General features: G+C 43.2%; 1 protein-coding gene across 4 annotated transcripts in view; it reads left to right on the forward strand.

Moving 5' to 3' along the window:
• LOC139583716 (WD repeat-containing protein 37-like) overlaps positions 1-13,664 on the forward strand; it is a 28,992-nt gene that overhangs the window by 9,734 nt on the left and 5,594 nt on the right. For all 4 annotated transcript variants that reach the window (XM_071415094.1, XM_071415096.1, XM_071415093.1 and 1 more), the window contains 2 exons: positions 172-409; positions 6,970-7,111. In XM_071415094.1, the coding sequence (XP_071271195.1) occupies positions 172-409; positions 6,970-7,111 (380 nt within the window). The remainder of the gene's footprint in view (positions 1-171; positions 410-6,969; positions 7,112-13,664) is intronic.

A 13,664-nucleotide genomic window follows, 5' to 3' on the forward strand; every position in this document is an offset into this window, starting at 1 on the left:
TCTCTCATATAAGCACCTTTCTCTCATGTGGACATTTACTCACACACCTCTCTCTCACATACCTCTAACTCACTCATAGTTACTCTTAAATAATGAATGAAAAGGAGATACATTTTAAGATAAGGGCCCTGTAAAGAAACTCTGTTCCTCTCTCTTCCCCCACTGCCCTAGGCACTGTGTGACGACGAGCTGGACTTCTCAGACAGGGAGGATGGTGACGGGGACGGGGAGGGTCCGTGCAGTGAGGTCCCCACCATCCGCGTGGCCACCACCACCTTGAAGAGCCACCAAGGGGTGGTCATCGCTGCAGACTGGCTGGTAGGGGGCAAGCAGGTGGTCACTGCTTCCTGGGACCGGGCTGCCAACCTATATGAGGTGGAGACCTCAGAGCTGGTCCACACACTGACAGGTAGGCACAGAGGACGGACACATCCCGACTATAGGAGTGTAGGGGAATCTAAGTATAGCCCATCTGCATATGTATTATCAATGGTTCTCTTCATTGCAATTTCCTCTCCCTGCATGCTGTGGTGGGCAACGCTACAATGTAAAAAATACATTCAAACCTGTGCCCGAGCGAGCCCCTGGCTGTTGTTTACGAAAAACAATAAACTAGCCTGCCAATATTGTTGCACTTGCGAAGTCTAGGGGTCCTAGGCCTAGTTACATGGTCTGTAACCTGAATGAATGGGTACATTTATGTGAGAAATCGGCATCTGAGGACAGTGTTATGTGCCCAGGAGACAACAACTTGCCAAGTTCAGGGGAAGCTCTGTCTTAACGATCCACTTGGACGAGAGGTCATGTTCAGATGGGGACAAAAATAAATATGTACAAAAAGGAGAACTACTATAAAGTCTACTGAGTCAAGTCTGACCTTTTACCTATATTTAATATGGGTGATTATTCAATAGCAACCAGTGCCTAAAATGAACACCCGCCACCTGCCAAATGTGGGTATATTTTGGCGTTGGCGGGTAAAATGTATATTTCACCAGCCACGTTGGCGGGTGGTCAGTGCTCCACAGTGCGAACATTTCACTCGTGTTTCCCTAACAAAAAAAGATTGCAGTTTTGAAATTGCAGTAACTGCAGGCGACTGGTGTTTTGGTCGCAGTAATAAAATAAAAAGGTATTATTTTGGACGCAGTAGTTGCGTACTGCACTCTAACTGCAGTTATAAACTCGGTGGTTCGAACCCTGAATGTTGATTGGCTGACAGTTGTGGTATCAGACAGTATACCACTGGTATGACAAAACATTTCAATTTACTGCTCTAATTACGTTGGTAACCAGTTTCTAATAGCAATAAGGGACCTCGGGTTTGTGGTATATGGCCAATATACCACGGCTAAGGGCTGTATCCAGGCACTCTGTGTTGTGTTGTGCATAAGAACAGCCCTTAGCCGTGGTACGTTGGCCATTTACCACACCTCCTCGGGCCTTATTGCAGTCAAAGTGCAGTATAATGAAGCAATCTCTTTTCTTAGGGGTTGTGAATAGAAATATGATTACATTTATAGTCAAATAAATGCTGCAGTAGCTGTTTTCAAAGTATTTCTGACGTTTTGTTTCATAGCTGGTAAATGAATGGTACAAAATCAGAAGACTACGAATCTATAGAGCTTATTCCACCTCGCACTTTGACACTGCCTGGCTAGGGGCTGTGCCAATGTAAATTTTTAGAAGCGCTGCGCACAAGCATAAACGTTGGTCTAATTTCCTTTAAATGAAAGTCTACTGAAGTGAGACTTTGTCCTTGTGTCTCTTGGCTATTTGCATTGTTTTGTTCACAAGCTAGGTTGTTTTTCTATGTTTGAGTTTCAACTTCTAGGGAAGTGAAGACAACGCTTCTACTAGTCAGACTCACCATGACGAAAAAAGATTGCAGTCAGAGTGCAGTATAACTGCAGTTTGCTGCAAATACTGCGTCCAAAACAACAATGTTCAGTGCAGTAACCGCAGTTACAGTGCAGTAACCGTAGTTCAACTGCATTGTACTGCAGTTATTCTCCAAAATACCATTCGACTGTAGTCATTGCACTTTTACTGCAGTTTAAAAACTGAAATCTTTCTTTGTAAGAGCAATCTCACAGGCACAAACATGACTCAAGTCGCACTACCACAGTAAACTCTCGCCAACCATTAAAGGGGCAGGTGAATTTTTTGTCTCTGTAATATTTTGGTCAAAATTAAGTTAAACAATATACCACATGACTTCTTACTAGTAATACATTTGTTTTAGAAACATTACAAACCATGCTCATTTGTTTTTGTTTGTAGTGTAAAAAATATATTTGGGCTGGTAAAAAAATCTTGAGTGGCTGGTAAATTTTATGCCCTGATGGAAACACTTGGTATCCCTGGAGTTAAACAGTTTAGATACCTGGGAGTTGATGTCCACCCCACAGTCCAATTCATAGTTACAAATAATTACAACAAGATTATCAAAGACGTGGTGTCAGATCTGGAAAGATCAACATTTCCAGATTAATTAAAATCACGGATCTCTATTATCAAGATGAACACGCTTTAACTTTTTGAGCTCAATGCTCCCTCTGGCACCACCGACTGGATATTGTAATAAATTGCATTCCTCAGTCTCTAAAACATGCCTCCATTGCGTTAAACGACATACTCTGTCAAGGAAAAAGAGGGCAGGTGGCCAATGCCTTCCAATTTTTTATTTTTTATTTCTGGTCATTTGTTCTCCGGCCTCTTTCCACATGGTTTGATCCAGATGCTAAGGTGGCTTGGCATCCCATAGAGGACAACCTACCTAGTACATTCGCACTGGTTGCAGGATCTGGTCCACTCCAACGTCTCCTTGAGATACTCCAAAACAAAATTTGTCCCCTTAATAACACAGGCCATCTCTGTGTGTCGCACCGTCGAAGAATTATCCAAAACCAATTGGTACAATCACTCTCCTTTGTTCCACAATTCCGACATCTGTTTGGGGGGCCGCCCTATATCCTTCCACCACTGGAGTGACAAGGGTGTACACATCAAGGTAATGTTCTCGATGAGGGAGGGCTCTGTGCATTTTAGAATTTACAAACAACTTTTAATTTACCGGGAAAATCGTTATTTTATTTACAACTTTGCTCTGCCATGCGAAACACTACCAATTCACCCCCTCCGGAAAATTGTTGGGATCTGGCCTAAACCCAGGGCACTAGTTTCTGAGAAGCGTCTCAGAAGCCCCTGTCAATTGACCACTATGGAAGAAAGACTTCTCACCTTAAGTCACTGAAATTAACTGGCAAACTGTAATCGATTTCCTTCTAGAAATCCTCATCAACAGAACAACCATTTACATTTTGTCTTCAGATCTTATCTGACCCGTGCAGGCTGTTCCAAATGAAAATACATCCAACACTGAAATGCTCTCTATGCCCTCAGGATGCTCCTGGTACCTTTATTCATATGGTCTGGGAGTGCCCTGAGGTATCCCAATTTTGGAGACTAGTCTCCAATATGCTCTCCACAATGCACTCTAAACATGTTCCATGCTCACTGCAGATTATACTGTTCAGTGACACCTCCAAATTGGATTTCTCTTTGCAAGAAAAGCGATTATGGCTGGCTGGCCTCACGGCAGCCAATAAAATGTTTACCTGTCGATGGAAACTTCCCCATTCACTATCTAAACATTAATGGTTACTGTCCTTTACTGACATGACTCAATAAGAGCTTTCGGTGACGCGACTGCATGGCGCATAATGCCATAACATTCACTATTGGACTTCTGCAGTGGTTAAGATAAAATAATATATTTTAAATGACCTTGAGTATCTGTAGCGGTCATGTGGGTGGGTGCTGCTGTCCTGTGAGGGGTAGGGGCGGGTGGGTGTAGTGGTCCTGTGGGATGGTAAGGGGGGGCTGTGCTTAATTTGGATCCGGCACCTCTTGAGTTTTGGATTGTTCCAGAATCCAGTAGGCCTAACTCTCATGACATTTCTTTTCACTGTTTGCAAAGTAACATTTTGAATAAAAGCGATCAGAGTTGATTTCAGTTGGCTCTGTAATTCTAATGTCCCCTAAAAAAAAATGTGTGAAAAGAAAGACTTTCAGCCCGTGCCTAATTTTCTAAGAATTGATCTGGGTTGGGCGACCCGGGTTTATCGTTGTAGCCTAGAGACCAACACGTGGCCGTTGCTGTGGGGAGAGAGAGAAGCGTGCCTGTATCTCTTACAGAACTAGAATGACATTCACTTTATATTACAGTACCAGTCAAAAGTTTGGACACACCTACTCATTCAAGGGTTTTTCTTTATTTTTTCTTTTTTTTTTTTAATTGTAGAATAATAGTGAAGACATCAAATCTTTGAAATAACACTTGTGTTTAACAAGTGTTAAACAAATAAAAATATATTTTATATTTCATATTCTTCAAAGTAGCCACCCTTTGCCTTGATGGCAGCTTTGCACATTCTTGGCATTCTCTCAACCAGCTTCACCTGGAATGCTTTTCCAACAACCTTGAAGAAGTTCCAGTATATGCTGAGCACTTGCTGGCTGCTTTTCCTTCACTCTGCCGTCCAACTCATCCCAAACCATCTCAATTGGGTTGAGGTTGGGTGATTGTGGAGGCCAGGTCATCTGATGCAGCAATCCATCACTCTCCTTCTTGGTCAAATAGCCCTTACACACAATGAAGGTGTGTTTTGGGTCATTGTCTTGTTGAAAAACAAATGATAGTCCCACTAAGCGCAAACCAGATGGGATGGCTTATCGCTGCAGAATGCTGTGGTAGCCATGTTGGTTAAGTGTGCCTTGAATTCTAAATAAATCAGACTGTGTCACCAGTAAAGCACCCCCACACCATCACACCTCCTCCTCCATGCTTCACGGTGGGAACCACACATGCGGAGATCATCCGTTTACCTACTCTGCGTCTCACAAAGACACGGCGGTTAGAACCAAAAATCTCCAATTTGGACTCATCAGACCAAAGGACAGATTTCCACCAGTCTAATGTCCATTGCTCGTGTTTCTTGGCCCAAGCAAGTCTCTTCTTCTTATTGGCGTCGTTTAGTAGTGGTTTCTTTGCATCAATTCGACCATGAAGGCCAGATTCACACAGTTGAACAGTTGATGTTGAGATGTCTGTTACTTGAACTCTGTGAAGCATTTATTTGGGCTGAAATTTCTGAGACTGGTAACTCTAATGAACTTATCCTCTGCAGCAGAGGTAACTCAGGGTTTTCCTTTCCTGTCGCGGTCCTCATGAGAGCCAGTTTCATCATAGCGCTTGATGGTTTTTGCGACTGCACTTGAAGAAACTTTCAAAGTTGACATTTTCCGGATTGACTGACCTTCATGTAATGATGGACTGTTCTTGCCATAATATGGACTTGGTCTTTTACCAAATAGGGCTATCTTCTGTATACCACCCCTACCTTGTCACAACACAACTGATTGGCTCAAACACATTAAGAAGGAAAGAAATTCCAAAGCTGTGCAAAGCTGCCATCAAGGCAAAGGGTGGCTACTTTGAAGAATTTCAAATATAAAATATATTTTGATTTGTTTAACACTTTTTTTTTTTTTGGTTACTACATGATTACATATGTGTTATTTCATAGTTTTGATGTCTTCACTATTATTCTATAATGTAGGTAATTGTCAAAATAAAGAAAAACCCTTGAATGAGTAGGTGTGTCCAAACTTTTGACTGGTACTGTATATCTCTCCCTCTGCTCAGATTGACATGAGCCTGCAACTATTGTCTCTCCTGCGTTGCAATTCATCATTTATTTCCTTATAGAATAATAGCCGCGGGAAGGGTGTTGCAGTACCCATGATGAATTGAAAAGCATTTGCCAACATTATAGAATTACTGCTGTCTGTTCAGAAATAAATTTAATCATTCAGTACTCTACACCAGGAGAAGGCCTATAATTTAGCCACAGAGGATCAATGGCTTTTAAATGTTTTATTATTGCCTAGCTGTGGATTATGTGTAGCCCAATCACAGTCCAGAATGTGCGGCAAATCTGTCAGTTAACAGCATGCAGCCAAAACAGGACTTTCGCAATATTTCAAATACAATCGCGGGAAAACACAGGTTGGAGAGCAAATGGCTCCTGCTGAAAAGAGAATACTCTAATCTGTCTGTAGAGGCTACCAAAATATTCAATCAACTTCCAAATAGGCCTATTGAGTGGACGGCGTTGTTTTACAAAGTAAAACAAGAGAGATGCTTTTGGCATGAGCGCACCTGCCATCTCCGGTGTGTGAGCTGTACATCATTGGGCGAGTTAGTGAAACTGGAAAGCTTTTTTAGGACTATAATATCCTCCTCATATTGTACAATATGTGTGTCTCCACACACCTAGGCCTAGGCTATTGATAGATTCAAGACAAGGTCGTTTTTATTGATCTCAGATTCTGTTTGTCAGTGTCAAAGTGGCCTGTCATTTTGATAATTTGTGCGGTATTAAAAAAGATTCTGCTAAATGTCAAATTGCATGAAATGCTTTTAGAAAAGGACACATTTTTCCCGGACCCTAGGCTACAAAAAGTGGTGTGAGGGTAAAGTTTTAGAATCCTGCTATTTTCTCGTTTGTTTAATTTTATGATTGAGTGTGTGCGGAACAGAGGGTTATTTTTACCCCTCTGTCAATAGAAATTAAATTAAATGTTATACAAGTAAATACAACCTAAAGATTCAAAACCAAACGAAAGGTCTCATGGACACCAAACAAACAGAAGCCTCATGGTTTGCAAGCTGAGACCCTGAATGACGATCACCTTAATTATCAGCACCTGATATGCGTATCAACCAGGCTCAGCACCTGGACAAAGTTGCTGCTGCCCCCTGTGGGAATGAATTGTTGAAGTGTATCCTGGATAGTGTATTTGTCTATGCCCTAACACTAACCTTGCCCTCATATCATAACACTGTCATGTTAAGTACAGTTTCACACGGACCCAAATCTTTAATACTGTGTGTGTGTCCAGGCCACGACCAGGAGCTGACCCACTGCTGTACCCATCCAAGCCAGCGTCTGGTGGTCACCTCGTCCAGAGACACCACCTTCCGTCTGTGGGACTTCAGAGACCCCTCCATCCACTCTGTTAACGTGTTTCAGGGACACACCGAGTGAGTTACACACACACACACACACAGTCCCCTACAAGCAATTTAGGTGCTTAACGTCACACGTGATGTCGTATTGTTATTTCAGTGGCTATACTATACATAATATTCACTAAAACAGAAGCAGTTGTAAGGTTGGAGCTAATTCCTCCACAAGATGGCAGTGCAACATCTTATTTCACACATAGAGCAGTCGCTACATCACCACTCTGAAGCATTCTCCTACCATTTTCAGTGTTTTTATGTTTTTCTTTCTTTTTAAAAACATGTCACATTAATTTCCTGGGCCCGACTGGCTTTAGGCAAAATCCTCCACTTGCCTCTTGATCATTTATTATTGAGCACTTCATCTTCACCACTTTCACCACCTTCTGAGACTCACTTCCTCCTTCAGCTCTCTCCATTTATCACTCCTTTTCCCCGTTAATCCCTCGCTCATCCCCGCTCTGTGTAATTTGGCCCCTCTCGTTCCAATGCTGTTAAAGGCTCAATTTGAGTGGCTCATTTGAAAACGTGGACTGTCAGCTCCCCCCAAACCCTCCACCCCCCCTCTTACTCTCAAACCATTTGAATGTGACTCCTGTCGTCAGTCTCGTTAATGCAAAGTGGTGTAGTACAGGCAGGCTGCTTCTGGCAGCCTTTGATTGCTGGGGATTACATGGTGCTCATTATGTTCGACCCCAACATGTATAATTCCTACAGATCCCCACTTTCATTCTCTCTCATAGACAATCACTGTAATGAGATTAGCACAAGCACACAGCCAGCCACTCAGTGTGTGTGTGTGTGTGTGTGTGTCGGCTGTCTGTCGTGGCCCGTTAGTGCTAAGGCAATTACCTTCTCCTTCCTCTCTCTACGTTCACAGCATCTCAAGCAAGTCAACTGATACCTCCTCCACTCGCCTGAATCACTCCCTCGCTCACACCCTCGCTCTCTCTCGCTCGCCTTTTTCTAAGACAAAAAGGGTTCGTTTTTTGAGCTAAGTCAACCATTGAGCAACAGCTGCAGTTCATTGTAGTCAGAACTACCACATAAAGCTCACCCATGATGTGAAGTGCTCTAAAAACATGGCTGCTTATAACTTTGTAGCTTTAGTACTCTGATAAATGCTAAAAAATGGCCAAAATTGAAAATTACTCAAACTATCCACGTGTGAACAAAGTCTGTGTCCCTCTTGAACCATTCATAGTTGTTCATCTTTATACGAGCTCTTTAACTAAGAACTATATTATAACTCAGTCCCTCAGAACCCTTAACAGTAATGATGAGTGGGAGGAGGTCTATTTATATTCAGAGGTAGGCAGTGAAATCGTGTCTTACAGTTCTGTTTCTAGACCTGGAATAATAAATTACTTGTTTAAGAACGTGTTTACTTTAACACGTGCAAACTGTATCTGAAAAACTGCTCTCTCGTGTGTGTGTATGTGTGTGTGTGTTAGCTGAGACAGCTGTTAGTCCTAATGAGTGTCAGTCATAGCAGTGTGTGTGCTGATTGAGGCCCTCTCAGGGAACCCAGTGTTGCAGTAGACTGTTTGTGTGTGTACTGTCAGCTGTAGGGAGACGCTTGGCTGCCCTGCACCCAACAAGATGAATGAGGCCCACACACAGCCTGGCAGGAGGCCTCCCTGTGAAGGCACAGTCGGACGAACGCACGCACGCGCGCGCACACAAACTCATGTCCCCTGGCCCTGGAACTCCCTACAACCGCTTTGTCCCGCCACACACACACGTCATGTGGAGCCATGAGTTATGAGCTGCTGAGTGACACCACAGAGGGGCTTTCCCTTAGGGAGCTCCTGTCGTACACACTGACAGCAGGGGGTTAGAAATGCTGCAATCTGTTTCAGAAGGGACAAATATGTGACAAACAAAACGCCTGATTAGTTTGACTATAGAGAGTAGCTGTTGGTCATATCACTGCTACCAAATACCAAGCCCCTCATTTGGACACACATTGTACCATTTGCAGAATGTTTTCGTACAGTACTTTAAAATGCCAATTGTAATCATTGGTTAAATGGCAGAGGATGCTACTAGGTACAATTGTCTCTGGGGAGGGGTGTCTTAGGATGTTTGGATTAGATGTTTCTTCCCACAGTATCTGTCTCTTGTTCAGAGGTTTGTCTTGTCTGAATTGGCTCCGCAGCGTGACTAAAGAAGAATACAATGGCCTAGCTGTTAAGCCTAGCGATTAAGAGCGTTGGGCCAGTAACAGAAAGGTCGCTGGGTCAAACCCCGAGCCGACTAGGAAAACTCTGTGCCGTTGAGCAAGGTGCTTAACCATAATTGCTCCTGTCAGTCGTTATGGATAAGAGCGTATGCTAAATTACTAAAATGTACAGTTGAAGTCGGAAGTTTACATACACCTTAGCCAAATACATTTCAACTTTTCACAATTCCTGACATTTAATCCTAGTAAAAATTCCCTGTCTTAGGTCAGCTAGGACCACCACTTTATTTGAAGAATGTGAAATGTCAGAATAATAGTAGAGAGAATGATTTATTTCAGTTTTTATTTCTTTCATCACATTCCCAGTGGGTCAGAAGTTTACATACACTCAATTAGTATTTGGTAGCATTGCTTTTAAATTTTTTAAATTGGGTCAAACTTCCCACAATAAGTTGGGTGAATTTTAGACCATTCCTCCTGACAGAGCTGGTGTAACTGAGTCAGGTTTGTAGGCCTCCTTGCTCGCACACGCTTTTTCAGTTCTGCCCACAAATGTTCTATAGGATTGAGGTCAGGGCTTTGTGATGGCCACTCCAATACCTTGACTTTGTTGTCCTTAAACCATTTTGCCACAACTTTGGAAGTATGCTTGGGGTCATTGTTCATTTGGAAGACCCATGCGACCAAGCTTTAAGTTCCTGACTGATGTCTTGAGATGTTGCTTCAATATATCCACATAATTTCCCTTCCTCATGATGCCATCTATTTTGTGAAGTGCACCAGTCCTTCCTGCAGCAAAGCACCCCCACAACATGGTGCTGCCACCCCCGTGCTCCACAGTTGGGATGGTGTTCTTCGACTTGCAAGCCTTCCCCTTTTTCCTCCAAACATAGCGATGGTCATTATGGCCAAACAATTCTATTTTTGTTTCATCAGACCAGAGGACATTTCTCCAAAAAGTACGATCTTTGTCCCCATGTGCAATTGCAAACCGTAGTCTGGCTTTTTTATGGAGGTTTTGGAGCAGTGGCTTCTTCCTTGTTGAGCGGCCTTTCAGGTTATGTCGAAACTCGTTTTACTGTGGATATAGATACTTTTGTACCTGTTTCCTCCAGCATCTTCACAAGGTCCTTTGCTGTTGTTCTGGGATTGATTTGCACTTTTCGCACCATAGTACATTCATCTCTAGGAGACAGAACGCGTCTCCTTCCTGAGTGGTATGACGGCAGCGTGGTCCCATGGTGTTTATACTTGCGTACTATTGTTTGTACAGATGAATGTGGTACCTTCAGGCGTTTGGAAATTACTCCCAAGGATGAACCAGTACAATTTTTTTCTGACATCTTGGCTGATTTCTTTTGATTTTCCCATGATGTCAAGCAAAGAGGCACTGAGTTTAAAGGTAGGCCTTGAAATACATCCACAGGTACACCTCCAATTGACTCAAATTATGTCAATTAGCCTATCAGAAGCTTCTAAAGCCATGACATCATTTTCTGGAATTTTCCAAGCTGTTTAAAGGCACAGTCAACTTAGTGTATGTAAACTTCTGACCCACTGGAATTGTGATACAGTGAATTATAAGTGAAATAATCTGTCTGTAAACATTTGTTGGAAAATGACTTGTGTCATGCACAAAGTCGATGTCCTAACCGAATTGCCAAAACTATAGTTTGTTAACAAGAAATTTGTGGAGTGGTTGAAAAACGAGTTTTAATGACTCCAACCTAAGTGTATGTAAACTTCCGACTTCAACTGTAAATGTAACAATTGAATGTTTCTGATAACATGTCCTCTTGACAGAGCAGCACAGTGTAATGTTGCAGGGGAGCGTCAGTGTAAAGGGTTTAATAGATAGAGAGCTTTGGGAAGGAGTAGCTCATTTGCAGTGTCTTCAGACGCAATTATAGCTAATGCACAGTGACAGAGCATGGTGGCAGTCAAAAGCACAGCATATTCAGCCTCTAAGTCCCCCCTTATAGTTGTGAAATAATTGTAAGTGCGTGCCAAATGCCACCCTATTCGCTGTGTAGTGCACTATTTTTGACCAGGATCCACATGGCTCTGGTCAACAGCAGTGCACTGTATAGGGAACAGGGTGCCTTTTGGGACATGGCCAATGTACATGAGCTAACACGTAAAGTGCAGATGAGAAGTGGCAGCAGACTTGCTTTACCAACGGGATGCCATGTCGCGTTTGTCTCTCGCTTCTGTTCCGAGGCGTTTGATCACAGGCAGGCATCTGTGTGTGTGTGTGTCTGTGTGTCTGTGTCTGTCTAACACAGCGCTTCAGAGGAATATGCCAACATAAATCTGATTCTATAGTCACTGTGAATGTTCGTCGAAAAAATATAGAGAACAGGTTCTATTTGACAGGTTAGAATCTTCTATAAATATGATATGCATAGAAACGGGGAGGAAATGTTTGATCGTTATGATACTCAAACAAAGAAATGCCTTATTATATGAATTATTTTATTTTATGTACGCCAAATATATTTTTAGGATGTTTGCTGAAAAATGCTGTGTATGATTTGTAATGCAGAATCTACACTCACATTAATGATAGCTAAGGATGTAGACCTAAAAGATCATGTCAGGGGTTAATAGGTGGACGTCTCTCGTTAGCCTTTAACAAAAACTGTCCCAGTCACTGATACCCCTGGGCCTTCTCCTTCCCTCCTACCCCATTCTCCCCTTTTCCTAATGAGCCTTGACCTTGCTTGTCAGTCGGCTCAGGAGAGACTTTCAGAATACCTCCCAAGTTATAATAGGACTTTAATAACGCAACCTTACCTTACAATGTTAAAAAGTGCATTGGACTGGTTAGCTATTCCCTATATAGTGTACTACTTTTGACCTGAGCACTATGAGCCTGGGTCAAAAGTAGTACACTATATAGGGGATAGGGTGCCATTTGGGATTTAAAATTGCCCATGAGCGAGCCCCCCCCCCCCCCCCGGTGGTCATATACGTACAGTTGGGCACGGCCCCACATCTTTAATATGGCAGAGTTTAGCCCCTTAATTATACCGTAATATAATGTCAATTTAAATTAAAGATGGCTAGGAGTTAGCCAGTGAGTGAGGCTAAGGTGGTGCTGCATGGGGCTTTTCTGCTGCTAATCTTAATCAGAACGAACAGAGCGCCAAATCGAATCCTCCTGGCTCCTTCAGTAGAGAGAGGGATAGAGAGAGGGGGGTTGGAAGAAAAAGATGACAGTGATGTGTGAAAGGAATAAGAAATCTTAAATGAGTCCATTAAAGGAATGGTCCTGACCTCAGCGACGTGTGAGAGCGACGCGCTACATCACGCCTGGCTCCCGCCTGGGAAGTTGTGCTGAGGTGAGCACTTTTGGGCCAACCTCTACTGACCCTCAGAGACTACAATGATTTTCAAGACACTCACACTACCCACCCCTCACCACCCCCCACCCCAGGCTAAACACTGAGCACCTCCTCAGGCTACTGATGTCAGAACATGCCCTCTACACTGTCACTCTGCTCCAGTAGCTGTGGCTCACAGATCCCACCCACCAAGCAGCCTCCCCAGTGCCGGAGGCAGGCGTACCCAGTGACGGCACACTGAGAGGCAACCGCAGGGCTGGGGAGAGGATCTCCACTCTGGAACTGCCTGACTGTTACACCCCCGCTGGTAGATTATTAAAAATAGTCTTAACCTCCTTCCTCACGGTTTATATCACTCTCATTTATGAATGACTGTGTGACGGCAGGGAGATGACTCTCCCTACAGGCTGAATGACTTCACTTGAGTCTTAGAAGAAAAGTAACACACCTTTAAAGATCCACATAAAGTGAAACCGCACCACTGGTCGCCCCAGGCGGGTTAGTTATTAGTGAAATAAACTGTGTTTGTTGTTTGAATGAACGTCTGATGTTGTAATATCGCAAACGGACGTGGTAGTTTCACCGCTACGAATTCCAGCTTTAATAGACTCCATTTTCCTGTTGTTTGCCAGCAGTGTTTTGATGTGATAGCTTTGAGATACTTTTTTTGTTTGTTTTTGATTTGATATGCTACATGGCCAAAAGTATGTGGACACCTGCTCGTCGAAGATCTCATTCCAAAATCATGGGATTAATATACAGTTGGTCCCCCCCCTTTGCTACTATAACATCCTCCACTCTTCTGGGAAGGCTTTCTAGTATATGTTGGAACATTGCGGCAGGGATTTGCTTCCATTCAGCCACAAACATTATTGAGGTTGGGCACTGATGTTGGGCTAGGCCTGGCTCGCAGCCGGTGTTCCAATACATCCCAAAGGTGTTCGATGGGGTTGAGGTAAGTGTTCTGTGCAGGCCAGTCAAGTTCTTCCACGCTGATCTCAACAAACTATTTCTGTATGGACCTCGCTTTGTGCTCTTG

This window comes from Salvelinus alpinus, chromosome 8 (genome assembly GCF_045679555.1).
Source record: "Salvelinus alpinus chromosome 8, SLU_Salpinus.1, whole genome shotgun sequence".
Lineage (NCBI taxonomy): Eukaryota > Metazoa > Chordata > Actinopteri > Salmoniformes > Salmonidae > Salvelinus > Salvelinus alpinus.